This window comes from Cololabis saira, chromosome 23, assembly GCF_033807715.1.
Source record: "Cololabis saira isolate AMF1-May2022 chromosome 23, fColSai1.1, whole genome shotgun sequence".
Taxonomy (NCBI): domain Eukaryota; kingdom Metazoa; phylum Chordata; class Actinopteri; order Beloniformes; family Belonidae; genus Cololabis; species Cololabis saira.
In genome coordinates, this window is record NC_084609.1 from 332,501 (window position 1) to 347,294 (window position 14,794).

At 45.2% G+C, this 14,794-nt stretch overlaps 2 protein-coding genes across 2 annotated transcripts in view; one reads left to right on the plus strand and one right to left on the minus strand.

Moving 5' to 3' along the window:
- Positions 1-14,794, plus strand: part of LOC133424461 (zinc finger protein 239-like) — a 278,042-nt gene that overhangs the window by 177,870 nt on the left and 85,378 nt on the right. The window lies entirely within an intron of this gene.
- The window catches only part of LOC133424432 (protein NLRC3-like), a 35,273-nt gene continuing 25,336 nt past the window's right edge, over positions 4,858-14,794 (minus strand). The window contains exons 10-11 of the mRNA XM_061715042.1: positions 6,176-6,222; positions 4,858-6,074 (exon numbers count right to left, since the gene is read on the minus strand). Of these exons, the coding sequence (XP_061571026.1) occupies positions 5,509-6,074; positions 6,176-6,222 (613 nt within the window). The 3' untranslated portion in view covers positions 4,858-5,508. The remainder of the gene's footprint in view (positions 6,075-6,175; positions 6,223-14,794) is intronic.

Genomic DNA, 14,794 nt, shown 5'->3' on the forward strand with positions numbered 1-14,794 from the left:
CATCGTGCCTCGATGGGCATTACTTTTCTCAGTCAAAAGTGTTACCGTGGCAACGCTAGATGCCATAAAGCAAAAAAAAAGGCGAAAATTCGGATGCTTATTGCTCGGTCGAACTTTATCGTAGAGACATCGTTCAAACTTTCAGACACTCGGCCCGATTGGCACTAACGGACCGTACAAGCTCATTATGCCAATTATTACAATTTTTGCGATATTGACCTTTCATTTTTTTTTAAATTTCCATTTGACTTTGGACGCTTGTTGCTAGGCAACAGATTATCGTAGAGACATCATACAAAGGTTCCCAGACTCGGCACGCTGTGGACTTCAACATATTCAAATTTCATGAAGCTGTGATTTAAGGAAATCTTTTGTCAACATCCAGGCCAAATGGCCCCATTCATTCGGATGGGTTTTTTGTTACCATGGTGAAAACAAACCCCTATCCGTTAACATAGCCTGAACCAGAACGTGCACCCATGCATGGCATACATCGTTAAATGCGTCTCCATGTTGCCTCGATGGGCATTACTTTTTTCAGTCAAAAGTGTCACCGTGGGGGGCGCTAGACGCCAAAAAGCGCACCCCATTTTTAACTATTGGGAGCACAGGAATGAATGCAATACAACCGTAAACACCTCAAACTGACATAGAACCACCCCGAACACAACCACTACAGCCCCAAACCAAAGCAGCGAGAGGGCTCGAATGGGCGGTAGGGCATGCCCATATCAAAATTTCATGAAATTTTCTAGTTATTATTCTTATTATTCCGCACTTTTTTTCGTCCGTTAATACGGCCCGAACCGCAACGTGCACCCATGCATGGCATACATCGTTGGATGCGTCTCCATCGTGATTCGATGGGTATTACTTTTCTCAGTAATAGGGGTTACCATGGCAACGCTAGTTGGTAAAAAGCAAAAAAAAAGGCGAAAATTCCCGCGCCTATTGCTCGGCCGAACTTTATCGTAGAGACATCGTTCAAACTTTCAAACACTCGGCCCGATTGTCCCTAATGGTACGTACAAGCTCATTATGCCAAGTATTACAGTTTCTGTGATATTGACCTTTCATTTTTTTTTTTTTTTCCGTTTGACTTTGGACGCTTGTTGCTAGGCAACAGGTTATCGTAGAGACATCGTACAAATGTTTCCCGACTCGGCACGCTGTGGACTTCAACATACTCAAATTTCATGAAGCTGGGATTTAAGGAAATTTTATGTCAAAATCCAGGCCACATGGCCCCATTCATTCGGATGGGGTTTTGTACCATGGTGAAAAAAAAACCTATCCTTTAACATAGCCTGAACGGAACATGCACCCATACATGGCATACATCGTTGGATGCGTCTCCATCGTTCCTCGATGGGCATTACTTTTCTCAGTAAAAAGTGTTACCGTGGCAACGCTAGACGCCAAAAAGCAAAAAAAAAGGCAAAAATTCGGACGCTTATTGCTCGGCCGGACTTTATCGTAGAGACATCGTTGAAACTTTCAAACACTCGGCCCGATTGGCACTAACAGACCCTACAACCTCATTATGCTAATTATTACAGTTTTTGCGATATTGGCCTTTCATTTTCTTTTTTATTTCTGTTTGACTTTGGACGCTTGTTGCTAGGCAACAGGTTATCGTAGAGACATCGTACAAATGTTTCCCGACTCGGCACGCAGTGGACTTCAACATACTCAAATTTCATGAAGCTGGGATTTAAGGAAATGTTATGTCAAAATCCAGGCCAAATGGCCCCATTCATTCGGATGGGGTTTTGTACCATGGTGAAAAAAAAAACCTATCCGTTAACGTAGCCTGAACCGGAACATGCACCCATGCAAGGCATACATCGTTAGATGCGTCTCCATCTTGCCTCGAAGGGCATTACTATTCTCAGTCAAAAGCGTTACCGTGGAAACGCTAGATGCCAAAAAGCGCGCCCCATTAATAACTATTGGGAGCACAGGAATGAATGAAATACAAGTGTAAAAACACCTCAAACTGACATAGAACCACCCTAAGCACAACCACTACAGCCCAAAACCAAAGCAGGGAGAGGGGACGAATGGGCGGTAGGGCATGCCCATATCAAAATTTCCAGAAATTTTCTAGTTATTATTATTATTATTTTTCTGACGAAAGGAGGGCCTTTTTGCCCCCCTAAACGTGCCCAAAAAGTCACCAAATTTTGCATGCAAGGCAGGCCTGGCGAAAAATTTGATATTTAATGGTTTGCATTAATGGGCGTGGCAAAATGGCTCAACAGCGCCCCCTTGAAAACTTTGTGCCTCAAGCCCCACGATACGGTTTGACGTACATGCACGAAAATCGCTACACACCTGTATCATGGCACAACTTCAAGAAAAGTCTCTTGGAGCCATGCCCGAAACCGAACAGGAAGTCGGCCATTTTGAATTAATTGTGTAATTTTGGCGCAATTTATGCCATTCCTTCGGCAATTAATACGGCCCGAACCGTAATGTGCACCCAGGTGTGTTATACATCAAAATGTGCGTCTCCATCCTGGGACCACACGCATTACTTTTCTCTTTCAAAAGTGTTACCGTGGCGACGCTAGACGCCAAAAGGCGCGCCCACCCTTCATCTGATTGGTTCAGACCGAAAAAACTTTGCGCCTCAAGCCCCATAATACGCTTTGACGTACATGAACGAAAATCGGTACACACCTGTATCATGTCGCAACTTAAAGAAAAGTCTCTTGGCGCCATGGCCGAAACCGAACAGGAAGTCGGCCATTTTGAACATTCTGAATTAATCGCGTAATTTTGGAGCAATATATGCCATTCCTTCGAGAATTAATACGGCCCGAACCGTATCGTGCACCCAGATGTGTTATACATCAAAATGTGCGTCTCCATCCTGCAACTACACGCATTACTTTTCTCTTTCAAAAGTGTTACCGTGGCGACGCTAGACGCCAACAAGCGCACCCCCCCTTCATCTGATTGGTCCATATATGATAGTTCCCCAAAAGGCACCAAATTTGGCATGCAAGCCAGGCCTGGCGGTAAATTTGATATTTTATGGTTTACATTAATGGGCGTGGCAAAATGGCTCAACAGCGCCCCCCGGAAAACTTTGTGCCTCAAGCCCCACGATACGGTTTGACGTACATGCACGAAAATCGCTACACACCTGTATCATGGCACAACTTCAAGAAAAGTCTCTTGGAGCCATGGCCGAAACCGAACAGGAAGTCGGCCATTTTGAATTAATTGTGTAATTTTGGCGCAATTTATGCCATTCCTTCGGCAATTAATGCGGCCCGAACCGTAATGTGCACCCAGGTGTGTTATACATCAAAATGTGCGTCTCCATACTGGGACTACACGCATTACTTTTCTCTTTCAAAAGTGTTACCGTGGCGACGCTAGACGCCAAAAGGCGCGCCCCCCCTTCATCTGATTGGTCCATATTTGATAGTTCTCCAAAAGTAATCAAATTTTGCATGCAAGTCAGACTTGGCGATACATTTGATATTTCATGGTTTGCATTAATGGGCGTGGCCTAACGGCTCAACGGCGCCCCCTAGAATACTTTTATCTGCCATAACTTTTGAATGGTTTGACATAGGAAGTCGTGGGTGGTGTCATGGGACTCAGTAATGAGTCCTTAAGCTTCGTTGGCCTTAATTAGCCCCGCCCCTTCTTCTGATTGGTTGTCCCTTTTTTCTGCTATAACTTTTTAATGGTTTGACTCCCGCTTCCTGATTCAAACGTCTGCCGGCCCCGCCCCCCGACCAATCAGTGGTGAGTAGGGTGATGACGGCCCCGCCCCCCGACCAATCAGTGGCGAGTAGGGTGATGACGGCCCCGCCCCCCGACCAATCAGCTGTTGTAATGTGGTGACGTTAGAAATAGTCCCGTGCTCAGCCCGGTTAGAACCGCGGTAGAATGGTTAGAGAAAAAGTAATAATAAAATAGTAGTGTTTTACTAATATTTATACCTTACAAATATTTAAAAAATTAGGAAAAAAAAGTTCCAGACATTATATCGCTATCTTGGTCTCTCCTAATCCAGTAAGTCAGTGTGAGGTATCAGCTGAGATATAGCTCAACCAGATCATTGCGATCTTTGGTGCCGGTGGTTGGGAGTTCGAGCCTGGCAGGATGCTGCAATTTTTGTAAGCAAATTTTGTGTTTTTTTTACATCAAGATGTGCGTCTCTTTCCTGCGACGACGCACATTATTTTTCTCTTTCAAAAGTGTTACCGTGGCGACGCTAGACGTGAAAAAGCGCTCGTGCCCTTCATCTGATTGGTCCATATTTGATAGTTCTCCAAAAGTCACCAAATTTTGCATGCAAGCCAGGCCTGGTGATACATTTGATATTTAATGGTTTGCATTAATGGGCGTGGCCTAACGGCTCAACAGCGCCCCCTAGAATACTTTTCTCTGCCATAACTTTTGAATGGTTTGACATAGGAAGTTGTGGGTGATGTCATGGGACTCTGTAATGAGTCCTTGACCTTCATTGGCCTGAATTAGCCCCGCCCCTTCCTCTGATTGGTTGTTCCTTTTTTCTGCTATAACTTTTGAATGGGTTGACATAGAGAGTCGTGGGTGGTGTCATTTCTGATATGCTTATGGGGGGCGGTGGACGTGAGTGCGAGGGCCCGTTCATCGCTGCTTGCAGCTTTAATTATCTTTGTTGTTACAGAAATGAAACTTTTTCCGTTCAGATTGTTTTATTCAGACCTTTGGCAGCAGACCAATACCCAGCAGGAAACATGTTACATTCTGATGTTTGCCAAGGACATGCAACATAAAAGGTCATTTACATTTATCTAAACATGTTTTGCACATATTTTTTTCTCTTTTTGGTACGACAATACTGGACCAGATCAACTTATCCCTAAACTTAGGATATGTACCTCATGTTTTTAAAGTTGCAGTAAATAAACCTTTCCTTAAAAAACTGGTTTCAAGAGTACTTGAATACTTTTAAACATGTTGCTGATGTTTTTACATGTTGGATGTTACATGAATATTTCAATCTTCTCACTTCATTTTTACATCAACAACTTTGAAAACTGAAGGAATCAAATTAAAACAATCAGATAAATCAATCAAATATTATACAAACTGGAAAAGTTGAATGTAAAATGGAAATGTTTAGATTTGAAGCTTAAACTTTGTTTCAGGGAAGAAACAAGACTTTAAGAATCTAAACGTGAAGTCAAACATGAAAACATTTAGACAGAATTAAGAACAATTTAAAAAAGAAGAATAATGAGATAAAAATCTAATTTATGATCAAATATCAACAGGCCAGTAAATTATTTAATGTTAAATGTGAAAAAGATCAAATAAAAATACAATAAACCAAAAAACTAAAGATAAATGGTGATTATCTCCTTCATCATCATCATCATCATCATCATCATCATCATCATCATCATCATCATCATGGAGACTCTGAGGAACCAGAACCAGAGTCCAAGTCCAGGATCCAACAGAGACAGTTTCTCTGACCGGAGACTCTGGAGACTAAACTGGACACAGAGACACTGAGGACCCAGACCTGGACCCAGACACAGACATGTACCAGTAGAGTCCAAATCCAGCATAGAGAGGTCCAGAGAAGCTGGTGTTGAAGGTGTGGAGGTGGATCAGTCTGTCAGAGACGACTTCATAGAAGGACAGAGTTCCAGCAGGAACGTCCACGTAAACTGCTGCTCTGCCAGAGTCTGGACATGGAGATGAGGAGGTGATGGATGTTTCTCTGCTATTGTGACAGACACGGTACTGACCACCTGGATAACAGTCCAGCCTCCAGGAATGATCGTTCCATCCAAATGTACAGTCCGAGTTTCCTTTCCTGCTGATTCTTCTGTAACTCACTGATACAGAAACAGGTCCGCTCCACTGGACCTCCCAGTAACAGCGACCCGTCAGAACTTCTCTACACAGAAGCTGATGAGGATAGGCATCAAACCTGTCTGGATGATCAGGATATGACTGATACTCCCTCACATGTGTCATCTTCCTGTTGTCATCAGACAGTTTGATGTTGTTGTTGACTGTGTTTGTGTCGACGGTGAGTTGACAGGAATCTGATGGAGAACAAACAAGCAGCTGCAGTTATTATTGATCAGTTATTGATCACTGATGGACTCATGAACGAGTGAAGATGGTTGATTAAAAACACACTTACACTTCCTCAGACCTGGTGTCAGAAACCGTTGTCCAGCAGGCTCCACCCTGGAAGGAGGAGGGGGGGGTGGGGGGGGTGATGTCATAATGTACAGGTGAAGGTTGGAATATTTGAATATATTGCAAAACTTCATTCGTTTCAGTAAATTCAACTAAAGGTGAAACAAGTCAAGTCAGATTTATTTATATAGCACAATTCATGCACAAAGCAACTCAAAGTGCTTTACATAAAACCTGTGCGGAACAAGCAGCAAGAGCAATGCAAGTAAAATACAAAGAGATCAACATCATATCAGAACCTAACATTCCAATAGGCTTCTTGAATTACAATCAACATCATACAGAACACAATAAAAACATTAACAGTAAGATTAGAAAATAAAGTTAAAAATGTAAATAGAAATAAGAAATAAAAGCTAACAGTTGATAAAAAGTGCTGAGGAACATAATTTATTGATATTATTACTATACAAAGATGGTTATTATTATTATTATTATTATTATTATTATTATTATTATTATTATTATTGTTATTATCATTATTGTTGTTAGTATATTATGTTATTATTATTATAGAAATCGGATGGATGAATGGATGGATGAATGGATGAATGAATGGGGTTCCTGGGTCTGGGTCCTCCGTTGTCGGGCCTGCGCGGGTGTCGCCCTGTTGGGGGTTCGTCTTCTGTCTTCTGGCCCTTTTCCACTAGTATCTACTCAGCACTTCTACCCGCCACGTCCCCGTCTTGTGCTTTTCCACTACGGGCCGAGGCGGGTGGAGCCGCGCCAAACAGATACTTTTTCTGTATCTATTCTGCTGAGGTTCTGAGCTGCTGAGCCAGCACTATATCTTGACCTTGTGATAGTCAACAGTATGAAGTAGGTTAGAGGTGAGCAGCGCCTCTCCAGCTCTATTCAGATACAGTCCACCCCCAGTGAAGAGGTAACTGCGCTGCCAGAACAGATTGAAGTTTTCAATAAAGTTCTTTATGTAGAGGACAGGCAGTGGAGAGCCAGGTGCTTAATCCTAGTAGTCTGCTGAATCGAGCTTGGCCCCGGTTAGATGGTAGGGAACCACTCAGTACGTTTACATGCAGCAAAGAGATGGGATTTCTGATCGTATCAGATAACGACATGCAGAAGACCGGATCACTGGTCTGAGTTTACCTGCTGTTCAGAGATCAGATAAATGTCCAGAGCATGGCTGACTCCGTGATGCTAGGTGGCGCTGTAACCATGGTTCTATTTGCTGATGACACAAATCTGTTCTGCTCTGGTACTGATTTACAAAAACTAATGCTTGATGTCACAACAGAATTGAGTAAGTTAAAAATATGGTTCACTGATAACAAATTATCATTAAACATGAGTAAGACAAAAATAATGTATTTTGGTAATCGGAGAGGTGATATGCAAATAAAAGTTGAATTGGATGGCAGTGATATTGAAAGAGTAAACTAAATCAGATTTCTTGGAGTAATAATGGATGAAATTAGCTGGAAATCTCATATTAAGCATGTACAAAACAAAGTTTCAAAGAGCATTGCAGTACTTAACAGAGCAAAACAGGTTTTGGATCACAGGGCCGTCCACATTCTTTACTGGTCACTAGTTCTTCCATATTTCACTTACTGTGTAGAAATTTGGGGCAATAACTATAAAACCAGGTTCCACTCATTACTCGTACTTCAAAAGAGAGAAATACGATACATTCATAAGGCTGGATATGGAGATCACACTAACTCACTATTCTTACAGTCTAAAGTACTAAAACTCATGGATCTAGTGGCATTTCAATCTGCACCAGTAATGTTTAAAGCAAAAAATCATTCACTACCGGATAAACATTCAGAAATTATTCATTGGGAGGGAAGGGGGTTATCATTTAAACTTCAAATCTTTATTCATGCGTACAACAAAAATACGTTTTTGTGTATCAGTTTTTGGAATCAAGTGGAATGATTTGAATTTGGAGTTAAAAGAATGTACAAACATAAAACAATTTAAAAAGAAATATAAAGACATTTTATTTGAGGTATAAAAATGAAGACTGTGTTTAAAGATCAGCAGCTGTGTGTGTTCTGCTATTCTGTCATGTTGTCTTTGCATGTTTATATACTTAGATATACGGATTATATTTATATCATAGTTATATTATATTTATATCATAGTTATATTATATTTATGACAGAGCTTACATTTGGTATTAAACAGGTTATTTTTGTAAAAATTATATATATTTATTTATTTATTTATACAAATTAGTGTAGAGTATAAAGCGTAAATACAGACATATAATTTATGTTTAGTTGTGGAAAGGGGGTGGGATTAAATACGTTTCCTCCCACTCCTTTTCCAACATGTAACTGAAATATGTTTTTTGATGTGTTTTTTTTTTGCCCACCTGTATTTTTTCTCTTATCTTTTTTCTTGTTTTTTTATATATACATGTTTGAAATAAATAAAAACGAACGAATGACCGAACAAACGAAGTGATATATATATAAATATTGACACTGTGGGAGCATCAGCAGCTCCTTCAGCCAAAGACTGCTCCACCCGCTGCAAGAAGGAACGCTACCGCAGGTCCTTCATCCCCACAGCCATCACACTGTATAACAAGCAACTGTAGCCACCCGTGTGCAATAAACCTGTCTCTTTAAAAGTGCAATAACCACTAATACCTCACGTATTTTTGGAAATATTTGTAAATATTTTGTAAACATTATCCAGTTATTTGGTGTTTACTAATTTTTTCTCTCTTGTACATACTCTTTTTCTACTTTTTATATTGCTTTTTTTATTACTTAACTATTTATGGTTATTTCTATTTTACATTTTTTGTATAAAGCGTGTGTGTGTGTCGCGGCTGACGGCGACTGAACTGTGATTTTAACTGTTTTTATTGAAAACACTGTGGACAGTGAACTGTGTGCAGGAGAGCAATTCAACTGGGACTTGGCTGATAATTGCGCAGGGGTGGGTGTGTCTTCCCTTGTTGTGCTCTCTTCACAGGTGAAGCAAGTCTTGCAATCAAGGCTCTCAGGTGGAGACAGCGGTGATAAAAAGGGGAAACAGATGCGGCGCAGGGGCTGAACGCACGGCAGAGAGACCGACAGCGCTGGAGGCTGAACGCAGAGGGAGATTCCTGCTTGCCTTCCTGGACGTTGAGAGGGACCCCCGCTTGATCACCTCATTTGTTGGGAACATCGCTCTCTATTTTCTCACATAGAGGAACGGTCTACCCTGGAGCTTGAACACGAGTGAGTGTAACTTCTTATAACTCAGTCCACTGATTGCACTCTTTTCCTGCCTTCCAGCCTGGTTTGACTCGCCGACGCTGTTCCTCTCCTGAGAGTCTGTCGGACCACGCCCCCTCACCTGCCGGACTGATCCCACGTCTGTTTTCCTGGTGCGGGACGCCAGAGCTCCCCCAGCGCACACAGTCAGGCGCGCAGAGACTGTAGGCCCTGGGCGGGCCAGTACAGACTGTTGGCTCATTGTATGGCCACGGGTTTTTACCACTGACTTTTATCATAGAGTTTTACTTATTGTCCTTTTTATTATATTGTCTCGGCTGAGCATTTTTAATTCCTATTCTTATTTGTTTTAGGGGCCACTGACTGACATCATTATCTGGGGGATACAGGATTTGATTGTAGGGAGGGGGGTTGAAGGGGTTTGGGGCCACTATAGATGTTTCACGAGACCTGCTTTTAATGGTGTTTGCATGTGTTTTGGAAACTTATTGTTTGGTTACCATTGGCTAATGCCGTGATCCTTATTTGATTCTGATATTGGTTTCTTGCAGTGGTGTATCTAGGTCTCAGTCTAATTCTGGTGGCCAAGCTATTTAATTTGAGCCCCCTCCTCCCGTTGTTGTTTTTAATATTATTAGTGGCAGATCTTAACCCCCAGATTTCTTTTACCCCAGTGAGCCGAAAATATATTACTTGTTGTTCACTATTGAATAAAGTGTCGTAACCTCCCACCTGCTTCTGTGGTCTATTGGGGATCGAAAAGAACCTACCGATTGTGACATAATTTGGCGTTGTTGGCGGGATCCCCAATAGACCACGCATACGATACAATGAGTTACGAACGTCCTGAGGCAGGCACAAGCCAGCAGGGAGATTTTCACCCCCAAAATGATCCCAACCCCCAGTTGGCGTATGCAGCCATGTTGCCATGGTTCATGGGTGCTTCATGGGTTTCCAAGTTCTGTGGGGAAGGTGGGGTGGAGATGTATGACAAATGGCGGGCTCAGGTGGAAGCATTCCTGCGGGCACAAAATTTAAATGTGCAACAGCGAGTAGATTTTATTTTAACTACTTTGGATGGCAAAGCACGCAAACAGATCATGTTAATGCCATCAGAAGATAGAGACACCGATCAGAAAATCCTGGATGTTCTGACAAAAAAGTATGGGAGCAACCATTCTCCGGACCAATTGAGGGCAGATTTTTTTTGACTGTAAGCAACTGCTGGGGGAGGGCATAGAGGACTTTATTCTGCGTCTTCGTGAGTCCTTCAACAGGTGGCAGAGCAGTGATCCGGTTAATGTGGGCCCTGCAAATAGTGTCTTACGTGCACAGTTTTCCAGAGGGTTGAGGGATGGCCCAGCAAAACGTGAGCTGCAACGAGAGCTCAGACGTGCATCCCCAGCTATGTCATTTGAGGCGGCCTGTGATGAGGCATTGGCCCTGGAGCGGGAGTATGCTAGAGGTGAGGATGCCATGGCTTGCCAGGCCCAGGCTGTCCCACCACCGCTGAAGTCTATACCCTCAGCCCTGGATATTGAGCAGCTCAAGGAGTCCTTTAGGACTGAGATGCGACAGGAGATTAAGGAGCAAGTCACATTGCTGGGTAAAACGATCGCAGAGGAATTACGAAGCCAGATGTCTGCCTTTTCTAACCCCCAAGTAGCATCCTCTAGACCCCAATTGAGTAACCGGAGGCGTGCAACTAACCGCAGCAATCAAACCTTCCAGTGGGATGAACAGGGTCGTCCTGTATGTAAGGATTGTGGGGAAGTTGGTCACATTCAACGTTTCTGCCCTAGGAAACAAGTACCCTCCCAGGGTTTTCAGCTTCACCGGCCACTGTAGGGCAAGTGACCGGGACCAAGGCGGGCCTAGATCCCTCTGAAAAGCCTTCATTCGTAGGTCGCTGCCCAGAAGTAAGTGTCAACATCCGTGGCAAGGATATTCCCTGTATCTTAGATACTGGTTCCCAGGTGACACTCTTTAGCCACTCCCTGTTCCATCGCCACTTTGGGGCCGACCTAATCAAGGACCCTGATGATCTCTCATGGCTGGCCCTAAAAGCTGCCAATGGGTTGAAGATTCCTTATGTGGGCTATGCAGTGGTGGATATGGCTGTGGGAGGGATTGCGCTACCTGAACAGGGCGTGATTGTTGTGCAAGATGACTGTGTGGACACCGAACGTGGGCTGTTGGGCATGAATGTGATATCTCAGTGCTGGGAAGTCCTTTTTCAGTGTGGCCACCCGGGGCAGCGAGCTTTCCGCTCATCTCTCTCACCTTTTGCTGGTCGGGCGTGGGAGAAGGCTTTTGCTGCGTGTAGACGGCTTCAGGCTCTGTCCCCATTGGCCCCAGTGCAGGGCACAGCTAAGCTCCACAGACAAGCTCCAGCTGTCATTCCCCCAGAGACGGAAATGATGGTGTGGGCCCATGTTCCCCAAACTATGTGTTCACCAGACACTTTGGTACTGGTGGAAGACTTATCTGGAGATTCAGAAGGAGACAGAGAATGGCGAGTGGCAAGGACGATTTCTCAAGTACGGGGTGGCAAGGTTCCGGTGAGGCTGTGTAATCCCCATCCTTTCCAAATTGAGCTGCCTCAACGAAAGGCCCTGGCTGCAGTTTCCCAGATTGAACCCGAGGAAGTGCAGGCCCCAGCGCGGTTGGAATTGCAGCCCACAGGTCCCCAAGAGGTGGAAGTTAGTGTGTGCCGGGTGGAAGCAGCTGCAGTGCATCATACCCCTGGAGCCACAGCCAGCTGGAACCCTGAGGTTAAGCACCCTGCCTTGGAGTTACAAGGGGATGGACTGAGCCCAGAAGAAGAGCATAAGTTGACTGCCTTTTTGGAAAAATGGACAAGCGTGTTTGCAGCCCACGACGAGGATTTTGGTTGCACCGGTGTTGTGCGCCACCAGATTCCCACCGGGACAGCGCCCCCAAGCCGAGAACGATATAGGCCAGTTCCACCAAAACTGCACGCTGAACTCAGGGTGCTACTGCAGGGGATGCTCGATAGCGGGGTCATCACGGAAAGCTCAAGCCCATGGGCTGCACCTATAGTTTTAGTGCGGAAGAAGGACGGCACTTTGAGGTTCTGCGTGGACTACCGGAAGCTCAACGCATTTACTCACAAGGATGCCTTCCCCTTACCCCGCATCGAGGAATCATTGACCAGTTTGAAGAAGGCCGCCTGGTACTCAACTCTGGACCTTGCTTCAGGCTACTGGCAGGTTGAGGTAGCCCCAGAAGATCAAGAGAAAACTGCATTTGCCACAGCGCTGGGGCTCTACCAGTTCACTCGGATGCCTTTTGGTCTCTGTAATGCCCCAGCAACGTTTCAACGTTTGATGCAGCGCTGTTTGGGCTCTTATGTACATGACTACCTTCTGATCTACTTAGATGATGTGATTGTTTACTCCCCGGACTTTCAGTCTCATCTAGACCACCTGGAGGCAGTATTCCAACGTTTCTCGGACCATGGGTTGAAACTTCAGCCCCGTAAATGTCGCCTCTTTCAGCGGGAAGTTAAGTACTTGGGCCATGTGGTCAGTTGTGGGGGAGTGGCTACCGATCCAGAGAAAACTCAAGCTGTGAGGAATTGGCCAGTACCCACCACTACAAAGGAAGTTCGCTCTTTCCTGGGATTTGTGGGGTATTATCGAAGATTTGTCCCTTCTTTTTCCCGTCTGGCTGCTCCACTGACCAAGTTGCTTCAGGGCATTGCTGGTCGGGATTCCAGTCCTGTGACTTGGACAGCAGATTGCCAAGATGCTTTTGAAAAAATGAAAGCAGCTCTCCTCTCAGCCCCTATTCTGGCCTATGCCGATTTTACACTGCCTTTTAAGCTGTACACAGATGCCAGTTTAGAAGGTCTTGGGGCAGTCCTTTCCCAGGTACAAGAGGGACAGGAAAGGGTTATTGCCTATGCTAGTCGTAGCCTGGTTGGAGCAGAACGCAATGACCAGAACTACAGCTCTTTCAAGCTAGAGCTCTTGGCTCTGAAGTGGGCGGTGACCGATAAGTTTAAGGACTACCTATGGGGCGCCCAATTCACTGTGTTTACCGATAACAATCCACTAGTACACCTGGACACTGCCCGTCTTGGGGCTGTGGAGCAAAGGTGGGCGGCCCAACTTTCCAATTACTCCTTTGACCTTAAATATCGTCCAGGGTCAAGTAATCAGAATGCAGATTTGTTGTCCAGGCTCCCCCAGACTACCAAGGCTACCGTCCAGGCAGACGGACTGCACGTCAGCGTACCCAGTGCATCAGCCCCAGTGGTAGACCCCCCGGTGTCTGTCAACCTGTGGAGAGAGCGACAGCAGCAGGACGTGGACCTGTCCCAGTTGCGAGGATGGCTCGAAACAGGCAAGGCTCCATCCAGCGAATTGAGACGCACCTCCTCCCCATGGCTAAGCCATTTGTTGCAGGAATGGGAGCGATTGATGGAGCAGGACGGGATCCTCTACCGGCTTGTGGAAGAGCCAGATACAAGGACACCCACCCAACAGCTGATTGTCCCCCCAAAGTATACCCAGGGGCTCTGGGCAGAATACCACCAAGCGGCAGGACATATGAGTGGGGAGAAGGTGCTGTCGATCCTGCGGAGGCGCTTCTTCTGGCCCAGAATGAGCAAAGAAGTGCAGATTTGGACCAAGGAATGCCGAACTTGTCAAGTGAGTAAGGCTGGACCACATGCCCGTGCACCACTACAGTCTATAAAGACCAGCTACCCCTGGGAGGTAGTGGGGCTAGACTATTTGTCCCTAGGCCGCCCTGGTGACACTTACCCCTATATACTGGTGATGACAGATCTCTTTTCCCGCTATGCCCTGGCAGTTCCTACTAAGGATCAGACTGCAGCCACAACGGTTAAGGCTCTGTGGACATCCCTAATTCAGCCCTTCGGGTGCCCTGAAAGGCTTTTATCGGATCAGGGAGGTGCTTTTGAGTCAGCTCTAATGCAGCAGCTTTGTGAGATGTATGGATGCACCAAAGCACGGACCACACCATATCATCCTCAGGGGAATGGAGCTTGTGAACGCTTTAATCAAACCCTGCTTGGCCTGTTGAGCTCCTTGGACTCCCAGAATCATCCCCGGTGGCACACCAAGTTGCCTGAGCTGCTCCAGGCTTACAACAACTCCACACACGCTAGTACCGGATTGGCTCCCCATTATGTGCTGTTTGGCCGACATGCCAGGTTGCCAGTTGATGTGGTTCACCAGGTGTCCCCACCTCAATCGAAGTACACCTTGGATGGGTGGGTTGAAAGCCATCACCATGCCCTTCGTGAGGCATTTACAAAAGTGAAGGCGCAGGCCGAACGTCGTCAGGCCTGGGATCAGGCTCGATAC